The sequence below is a fragment of the Nannospalax galili genome, unplaced genomic scaffold, assembly GCF_000622305.1.
Source record: "Nannospalax galili isolate Female #2095 unplaced genomic scaffold, S.galili_v1.0 scaffold261, whole genome shotgun sequence".
Taxonomy (NCBI): Eukaryota; Metazoa; Chordata; class Mammalia; order Rodentia; family Spalacidae; genus Nannospalax; species Nannospalax galili.
In genome coordinates, this window is record NW_008345226.1 from 1,507,870 (window position 1) to 1,518,377 (window position 10,508).

The window sequence follows — 10,508 nt, forward strand, 5'->3', positions numbered from 1 at the left end:
CAGATATTACCCTGGGTGTTTAAGTTCATGGGGGAGATGGAAAAAAAAAAAAACTTAGAAAATGAACTGTGGTAAGGTTGGGAAAAAGCCTGAATGTCCGACCTTTAATACATACTACAATGCTGAGGATAGGGCAAAATTTAGATAAAAGCAAAAATATCAAGGAAATGCTTTAGTGGGACATTTTTGTGTTGTTCCTACTTTCAGAAAATAATATTAATAATTCTAAGTACAGCTACAGTTATAGGATACAAATTCTTATTTTTCTTAGCTACATGTGGTGTCTTTTCATCTGACCCAGACTTAAAGGTACAGAGGAAGTAGCTTTTTTTTTTTTTTTGCGTCATTATGCCTGGCTTTTTAAAAGACATTTTTGCTTTTGGTGTGTATAGTGTATGTGTGTAGTGTGTGTGTGTGTGTGGTGTGTAGTCCGTCTTTTCCTCTACAGCTCTCCATCTTATTTATTTTTTTGAGACAGGCTCTCTGTCAATGAGTTCCAAAATTCCCCAGTTGGCTAGACTGGCTGTCAGTGAGCTTCAGGGAGTTGCCTTCCTCAGAATCACCTCCAACCCCTCAGCACTAAGGTTACAGATGCCTGACACCACAACCAGTTCTTATGTGGGTGCAGGGGACTGAACTCAAGCCTTCATGCTCACACAGCAGGCACTTTACCAGCTGAGCCATGTCCTCCTCAGAAGCAGTTTTAAAGTCACAGTCTTTCTAGATGTCTGTACCCAGAATGGAGATCTATAAACCTGAAAATGGAGTCAGTGGAAGCTGACAGTTTTTCTTAAGCATGGCCTCACTACTACCCATCTTAAAAGCTTGTCTGAGATGCAGAAGTCTTGATTAAATGCAGACAAGTTGTCCTGAGTTGATTTGTCTCATTTAACATTAAACTTTCTTGATTTAAGCATCTCAGCAAGAAGTACAACATAATTGGGTCTCACTTTCAATTAAGCATATAGATACATATTTATTTACTAATTCCAGTGAGATATTGCTTCATTTTCATTAATGCTGTTGACAGATTTTTTTTCTTGTAGAACAAGGCTCTTGTTAATCTTGCTCAGATGCGATTGGTTGTCCTGTGTTTATCTATTTGGTTCCACAGTCAATTCTGCTATATGACAAATGTTTTTATATTTTTCACTGCTCACAACATCCCTCTCACTGCAGAACTCGAGAATGTCATGATGGGCAGAGCGCTTTTATTTCCGGGAGAAAAGGAGTGTGGGATGAGTTTGGAGGAAGACATGAGGGAAATGCCTCTCATATACTCTTCATTTGGTGTATTAGAACAGCAGTGCTCCCAATGAAGGACACAAGTGGCCACTTTTTGATATGATTACAGTTCTCATTGGCTCTCAGAATCATTTTCTGTCCCTCAGAGACAGATGACAGATTAAAGAAAGACTGTAGTTACAGTGGCTGCATTTGGAAACTAAAAGGTGACACACTGTTTAGTGCACTGTGAGCTATTGACGCTTCATGAGATCTTGCACAAGCTGGGCATCAGGAGCTTAAACACTGACATATTAGGGCAGTTCAGCCTCCTCTCAAAGCACAGTATACAGTATTGTCAGCAGTAAGAGCTTAATGGAAAGTCATGCTGTACAATGAATTTGCAGCTTTTAACTGGGTGCTCTTCTAAAGCAAGTTTCTAGGCCATGCTTGGAGGAATCTGGCCACTTATCCTGCATGGTGTTTTAGTCCTACTTGAACTGGACAGCATCACCAGCCACATGAGTGGGAGGAGGAAAAGTAAATAGAAGCTGCTTCCAATTCACAGCATCTCAGCAGCTACCTTTCCAGTACCCAAGAGGGTAGATGGAGCAAGGACTTCCGTCGTTTTGAGCAGGAACAAGTTACTATGTAATCTAAGCCTTAGCAAAACTCCCAGCCAGAAATGCTTCCATTTTTTGAAGTCATATCTAAGAGGCCTCAGTTTTTTTCAACTTCTGTCTCTATTCTCTTACTCTTAGATTTAGTTTCTGCTGGTTATTAGGCTAAAGACAGTTCCAAGTTCTTAATCACATTCTGTCTAGTGTGATTGGAGGGCTCGCTCTTAACATATTTTTCAGACGTCTTGAGAGTCAGTCAGTGGTATGAATAAATTGGGCTGAGTACTGCTGCAGGAGGTGTGGAGGCCCAAGGACTCTTGTGGGCTCCACGGACAGGCTGCTTTCCTTCCCCTTTCTTTGTATTTTAGCAATAGTAGCATTATCTGCTGATTCATGTCACCTTCAGTCCTCTGGTTTCACTAACAGGAATATTGTAGTTGGGACCCATGTTTATGTCTAGGCTGTACTTAGACTGTCAGTCATGTTGTGTTCTATGTGGTTCATGGGCAGTAACTCAGCATGGGACAATATAGACTTTGGTGTGTGTATCTCACCTCTAGACTCTGCCATGCTTGGTTTTTCTACCTTGGCCAATGGGTAGGAAGAAGGAAAAGAGAAAGGGAAATGTGCTAGCTATGCCCTCTCACTAAATCCTATATCTAGTCTTCATTTTGCAAATGAAGGCATTGAAGCACAGAGAAGTTGGCTTAATTGTGCAAGGAGACACAGCTGTGAGGCACAGGTCCCAGGCACCCTGGCTGTGTGCACTGCCCTTCCCCCACTGCCATGCCTCCCATCAGGTAGTCAGAAGATAGGTGCAGAGAACCACCTCTCCTCCATAGAAAAAGAAACTATTCTCAGGAAATGCTGGAGCCTCTGTGGCCTTCTTTCAAAGGTAAGAATAAATGTGCTGAACTCTCCTTGAAGACACTAATAAGGGGGCTGCTGAACATCACTGTGGCTATTACTGTTTTCTGGCTGACACTTGGCCAGGTCTTTCTTTCTTCACTTTCAGGCTAATAATTAGATTTAAATCCCTGACAAGACTCTAAACATCACCACAGGGAGTTCTATATTTCTTTACTGTTGCTCACAAAGATTTCATTTTAAAAAGGTCCTTTTAAAAACATAAGTAAGTTATACTCAGAAAGAGCTTTTGAAAAAAATCTATTATCTTATTGAGTCTTTTGAAGAACACATGCTGCTCTCTCCCTTCTCGCCCAGAGAGGCCATCCCTTCTTTTTAATCTCCAGCTGGAAGAATTAAAAGCACCCAGGAAGACCAGAGTAGGTAGGTCTAGACAGCATCCAGGGCCCCAGAATGTATGAATTCAGGAATCCTGTTTTCATTTCATTACAAATAAATTGGTAGAATTTTTCTCTGCATAGTGAAAATTGTGATGGTTTTGTTTCTCAGTGGAACATGATAAAGAACTATTTATATGAGTAAATTAATCTCTTGACCTCCGTGTGTCTGGGTTGCATGGGTCATTGCAGTTGGAGACTTTGCATAGAGGTGTCTGCCTGGCACTGCTGTGCCCTCTCCATACCCGTCTACCTGTCTCCAGTATAGCTGTGATCATGGAAAGTCACTTTCCTCTGTGTAAAGCTGCCTGACCCCAAAGGAACCCTTCAGTCCTTTGAGGAACAAGATGGAGTCACATAAATAAATGTACTAAGGCTTAGGTGGGGCCTGTGTGGTAACATGGTCCTCATTAGCTCATTAAAGTTGATGAGTGGCCTCCCTGGAGGCCTGGTGGCTCAGGAAGAATCTGTTCTATGGCCCTCTTATTGCTTCCTGGCTGCTCTGGAGAATCCCAGTTGCTTTAAGGAGGGTCAAAGAACTTGGTGATCTCTCTACTAAGCCTAGTTCAGTCACGCAATATATTAAAAAGATTCTACCCAGAAGTCCAAGGATGGGATTTGGGTACTAGTCTAGCCCAGCCAAATCTCTTAGTCTGAGGAGTAAGGTGACAACTATGGGGAAAGAGAAGGTTTTGGTATTGCTTAGTAGCTCTTAGCATGGTTGTTTTCTTATCCTACATTTAGAAGCCTAACAGCTTAAGGGTTGTCACTTTAACGTGACAATCCAAGACATTCTGAAATAAATCTATAGTTATTAGTTGGGTGTGGATGCATCTGTCTGTAATCCTAGCACTTGAGTGGCTGAAGCATGATGATCATTAGGTTTGAGGTTACATAGCAAGTTTGAATAGCAAGATTCTACCCCCCAAAACCCCAATAATTGTGTGTGTGAGGAAGATGAGTCTTTGATTAAATAAGGTTATTTTAAGTTGACGCTCTCAGAAAGTCTAGTGTCAGGCTGTGGTGTTGCAGTATCTGACCACAGAGGACAAGGGCAAGGTTCACAAATCTGCATGCTTTCACCAAGACAGACACACATTCATTGCAGTTTTCCAACTTGCAAACTATTTTTCCCATAGCCAGGCACTTGGGAGGCAGAGGGAGACAGAACTCTGTAAGAGTAAGGCCAGCCTGGTCTATATTAGCAAGTTCCAGGCCAACTGGTGTTGGAGGCTACAAGGAGACCTTATCTTAAAAAAAAAAATCTCCAAATTGGAGAGAAATTTTTCATCATTCAAATTGGGTAAAGATATCTGGTTTCCCATAATTGGCTACTGTAGAGCCAAAAAGCTGCTGCCTTCTATTGCAAAGACTATGTAAATAACTGCTGAATAACTAGAGTTCTTATCACTTCGGTGTGGTCTACAGCACTGTCTTCAACATGAAATCATCAATCAGTCCAATCAGCTATAACATAGGATTAAGCACTGCATTTTCTTCTGGTGCAGTAGATAACTACTGAGAACTGAGCTCACAAAAAATAGCCTGGTGTGTGAGTTGTGGCAAGGTAAGCACTGCCACCTCAGCTATTACCATAATCCACTGTTTTCTCAAACTGTCAGACCTGAGGCCTTGAGGTGGAATGGTACCACAGAGAGGTGAAACCCAGTTACACCTGAAGCCTACACCTTGATGGTACTTCTAATCAGGTTGAGTACAGTTCTGTGCTACAATGAGCATCTTTTAGTGCAGAAGGTAGGCCATTAAATGCTTTCTGAACTCCATTAGTTACCTCTGCTGAGAATGAAAAAGTCGTAAGTGCATAAAAATTAAATTGCCTATGAGGTCAGGTATGAGCAGGTACTCGGATGCCAAATATTATTTTCCATTCAAATGGTCTACAATCACACATGTACTGCAGACTTGGAATACAAACCTGAAGGGACACACACTGACTGGGAATCTGTGCCCCAAATCTAATGACCTCTACTGACTGCTAACTACCCAATTTTGCTTCAGGAGAATTTACCGTCAGACCTCCGCCCTCTGTTGGATTACTGGGCTACAGATAGAGCTGCAACCTCTAGGCTGGCCCAGTCAGAGCAAGACATACTTGGCCTTAGGGACTCAGAGACATACAAACCACAAAAAGTGGTTAAAATGACCAGTTGACAGGATCTATGACCACCTAGGACAAGCCTTTGGGCACATCAGTGAGGGATTATTTAGAGTAGGTGGAGGTGGGAAGACCCACCCTAACTGCTTGAGAACTAGAAAGGAGAGAGCTGAGCAACAGCATTCATCCTTGGATGCAATGTGACCAGATGCTACAGCACCTGACCCCATAACTTCTCCATCATGAGGGGCTGTAACCTTCAAATTGTGAGCCAAATTTTTTTTTTCTTTTCAGCTCTCTATCTTAGGTAGCCAGCCCGTTAGCATCACGTAGAACTAGGGAGACAGGCTCTTCCACAGAGAGAAAAACTGAAGGCTGGCAGGACTTCAAGTCCCTGATGTGGCTTGCAGGCCCAGAATCCAGTTTTAATAGCTGAATTTTCAGGTTATATTGTCCAACGGATTCCTCCCCTTTTCCATAGATTTGGGGTTTAATTTGCATTCAAAATAGCCTAACTGATGGAGAACCACACGTTTCCATCTTGCCCAGGGCTAACCTAACCCTACAGACAACGGCAACACTGAGGCTCAGGTTGGGTGGTTTGCCCAGGTCTTCTGCTAGGGAGCCATATTGCTAGAACACGCAGGACTCCTGGTTTCTCTCCATGTTTTTACTGTATTGTAGGAAAAATTAAAAGTTAATTATGACACACACTGTACCTGTTTAAAACTATGAACTAAAATTTTTCTCCAGTTTAAGATTCATATATTGAATATACTTAAAATATTAAGTAAAAGTTCTTTCTAAAATATCCTTTACATTATTACATAGAATTTGGAAAACTTGAAAAATAAATTAAAAGTCTAAATTTCTCAGAAACGTTCTTGTGATCTGCTGTCGAAGCAAAAGAAATAGCCCAAAAAATAGCTTAAAATGTTTTATTAAGTATACATAATATTACAGGGTAATATGTACACAGTTATGTTTTTTAAATAAAAAAGTATCTTGGCAAAGATTGCAGGTATTCAAAGCTTCAAACAGTGATAAATTGATTTAATACATAAAAAAAAAAAACCTTAAAGGGTAACACAGCTGTAAAACAACTTTGGTCTTTAAATCACTGCAAAAAAAATGGCTACTGACAAATAGCACACCTTTAATTGCTATGCAAAAAGGCCCCCAAGAGAGTACCTTGCACATAGCAGCACTGGAGATCTCTTATTATTCAGTATGGTTAATGGATATTTATATGATGTGGGAACTAATTCTCAACAATGGCTTTTTGTAAATAATGCTCTGTTTAATAAAAATAAAAAATGCTTTCCTCTCTCACCAATTGTAACAATGCTTTTAAGATTCTACTGATGTCATCTTATAGAGAAGCTTATTAAAAATGCTCCCCCAACACTGGGTTTATGGAAAATGCATTTTCACACGGTCATAATTAAGGGCTAACAAAGTTAAAGGCAGGACAATTTCCAGTTACTGCTCATCTCTTTAAGTTAACTTGGATGATCCCTGTCAGCCACTGAAGATGACTTAAGAAGACCTCCAGTGGGTGTGGTAGTTAAAAGATTGTGAGTACAGGACACACATGAAAACTCAGGTTTCTAATATACCCTCAATTAAATTCACTAAAATGATAAAGGGCTGTCAGACAATTCTTCTTCTCCAGTTCCCCAACAAAAGGCAAACATAGCGGTTTGTATTTGCATATATAACCTGACTGCCATTTTGGAACACCCATTGTAAGACAAGAGAAACTTACGTGTTACACAGCTTAATTCTTATTAATGAAATGGAGGAATAAATACCACTTTTTGAGCTTTATCATCTCAAATCACAGTTTGGTCACTATATTGAATAAAGCTCATTATGGTATAGCCCCATGATTTTTTAATCTGACATTCTCAGTGTTTAAAAAGACCAGACTTGGAATTATCAGGTGAAAATCAGTACTTTTATAGTTTTCAGAGCATGTAAAATTCATCAAAAAAGAAAACTCTCTACCTCACCCTATTAAAAAGAGTGAGAAATCTAAATGAAGCCAACTCTGTCATCAAACGTATGTACTGAGTGGCTAATATATGCAAAACACTGCAGGAAGAAAAGGAAGAAAGAAAAGCTCTTGCTGTGGAAAGAATTTTAAAATCGAGTGAGAACAAGACAAAAACCCAACAGAGCTAAGCAGAGATACATGAAGTACCAGGGAGGGTAAGTGAGAGATGAAAGAGGCCGCTAGACAGATGGGGACAGGCTATGAAGCACACCCAGGCGGGGAGAAGGGCTGAGTGGAATGCTTTGAAAGAGAAAAATGGGGTTTGGCCATAGGCTGGAAAAGTTGTTGCAGAAAATGACAAATGGTGTCACTCTGTACTACCATACAAATGGAGAATGGACACTAAATAAAACAGAATAGAGGACTGGACAGCAGAAAGGAGGGTCAGGGGGAAGAAAGCATATTGGGGGGCAAAATGGATACATGATATCCATATACTGTTAGCAATTTATAATTTGATAGGACAGGAACTGGGAGCCATTGTGGGTCTGATTTAAGGAGTGCGAACTGGCCCAATGATGCCCAGGCAAGAGGACTCTTGCTGTGGTCCCTTAGCCACAGAACCTGATAACTAAGAGCAAGAGTCGAGTTCACCTCGTGTTTCCCAGGTTACCACCAGTGGCATTGTCTAGGGTAGTCAATGCCTTACAAGGCAGGCAGTACAGATGATAAGACCCAAGACTGAACCCCGAACAGAGGAGAATTTACTGCACATTAAAAGGTACAACTTTAGCTAGTAAAATATTTGACTATAAAGATTTTCATACCTGACTTTCTTAGAGAAAAGAATCTGGATCCTCTCCAAGTCTATCTGCTTTTTTCTTCCTTTCATCAAAAATGATTTCCAAAGCAACAAACAGTATGAGCAAAGTGTAAATATTTTCAGAAGGAAAAAAAAAAAGAGCAGCAGGAGCCATCAGATTTGTATGAAGGCAAACAGCTCCCTCTCCATATGCTAATACTCTGGACAGTTACAAAATCAGGGAGGATACATATTTTTCTTCAAGAAGAGCTATCTTGATAGTGTGTTCAGTTCTCTGAGAGGCCTCAGCACACAGGTCATAGGTTGGGTTTTTCATAGACAAACCACTTGGTCCCCACATGAAAGATGACAATAATTTTGGCATACAAGAGGCACATGGAAACACTCAATGAACTAAGGAATAACCATTAGTAATGTAACCACAAATGCCTTATTCCACAAACAGGAAGAGTTGCTAGTATTTTTAGAGGGTACTGGTGAGCAGTCAAAAGAGCTTGACAAATTAACTAGTTTTTAAAATTTCAAGTGACCAAATATTTGCATCAAATAGAATACCACCCAATAATGAAACCTTTGTTTTTAAATGTATTTACCAAAAGCACAAAGTTAGCATTTGCTCTCCTGTAGGCACCTCAGTTTTGTCCATACAGAAGATGCACGTGCTTACCTTATACATGTGCACATACAAACACACACCCACAAACGAGGTAAAAAACGAGTGCTAATAATCTAAAAGTACTCCATGCGATCACAACTGTCAGAATGTTGGTTTTTTTCTAACTGGGGTAGGAAATGTGGTGGTTTTACTTTACTTTTCAAACTTTGGGGAGGAGGAGGAGGAGGAGGAGGAGATGGAAGAGGAAGTAGAGGAGGAAGAGGAGGTGGAGGAGGTAGGAGGCAGGATACAGGAGGAAGGTGATGAGTGTTCATCATGCAACAAAGAGACAACAGGAGTCAAACCCCCTCCCCAGGCCTTGCTAGGGCCTCACGGAGACGCGTGTTGCCATGCAGGAGACGCATAGTTCAGATTTCAGTCTTGCTTTTTTCATGCCTCCGATCAGAAAACATGGGAAGAAACACTGTAGATTTTTGCCTTCAAATCAGAGGAAGGGAATACATATGTTACAACCACAGCTATTTTTGTTGAAAAGTGTGAACACAGTACTCTGAGAACAAGTCTGGCTCCTTTCTGCAACTGACACTACTATGTCACTGGATCATGATCAAATGATCAAAGAGGAGAAAAGGTACTCCATCTTGTACCACGGAGGCAAGTAACAGGACGACAAGACAGGGTCCAAAGGATTGTATGCAAAAAGAAGCCACATCCATTAAAAAAACAGTATCCAAAATCTGGGCACACGTCTGTCAAAGGGGGGAAATGCATGAATGGCGACCCCCAAGAATGAAGACCATTATCTCCATCAGTATCATAGGGGGCATCCAAGATATGCCCAATTCAATTCTTGTCTCTACTTGGGTCTCTATTCCCACAACACAGAAGTGGCAGTCACATTATTCAGCTAGCAGTGTAAATGCCAAAGCTGCTGGGAACCTGAGTTTACTAAGTCTTGCTGGATACCAGTGTTTTTCATTAGGTATCTCCGGTTAGCCACCAGGTTAGTGCTAGGCAATTCTCATCCAGAATCAACTTAAACCCAGAGTCCAGAGTCCCAAGGTTCTTACAGGCATCATTCTTGGAAGTTGCCCCCTCCACTTTTGCCCCTAATTGAGTAAAAACAATAGAAAAATGGATCTCAATTTGTTACACAACACAGATCATATTTAACTAAATTACAGCTGCTTTGAATATAAACTTAACTGTAATAATCATTTACTGGTCAATGACATGTTCTCTCATAGATGAAAGTCGGTTACAATTCTTCTGTTTTCTTCTTCCCAACAGTGAGTCATCAAGGCCATGGTGCTTAAACACAAGGGTATTTCTTCAAGTCTATGACTCTTGAAGTCACAGTTCATCACTTCACTTCAGTTATTCTGGAAAATGCAAAAATCAACATAACATTATGTCTATTTCCTATGCATTAAGACAGGATAAATATTTTTAAAATTAAAAAAAAATTTTAATTTTTTATTTTTTAGAAGAAGCATTTCATTACAGCTTTAACATACTCAACAACAATTTCCAGAGAAAAGATATATCTCTTTCAAAAGTGACTATAAAATTTTTAGGTTCACAGTTGAATTAATATAGCTATACAATATTGAACTCAGTATAAACCTATAAGACATAAAATTGAATGAGGATATAACCTTTAAAAAAGATCTCCATTTCATTATTAAAATACAGTTTCATACAGAAAACTTCATTTTTAATGCAATTGACATTAAGATATTTGCACATGCATTTCTAATCTCTAAATATCTGATTATTACTAGTCACAGTTGGTTACTTTCTGAG

The 10,508-nt window shown here is 40.1% G+C and overlaps 1 protein-coding gene across 4 annotated transcripts in view; it reads right to left on the minus strand.

The window, feature by feature from the left end:
• Nucleotides 1-6,559: 6,559 nt before the first annotated feature.
• LOC103740731 (leukocyte surface antigen CD47) overlaps nucleotides 6,560-10,508 on the minus strand; it is a 73,530-nt gene continuing 69,581 nt past the window's right edge. For 3 of the 4 annotated variants that reach the window (XM_029567516.1, XM_008841422.3, XM_008841421.3), the window contains one exon: nucleotides 6,560-10,084. In XM_029567516.1, coding sequence (XP_029423376.1) covers nucleotides 10,080-10,084 — 5 coding nt within the window. In that variant the 3' untranslated portion in view covers nucleotides 6,560-10,079. The remainder of the gene's footprint in view (nucleotides 10,085-10,508) is intronic. The other variant, XM_008841423.3, reaches the window with a different exon arrangement.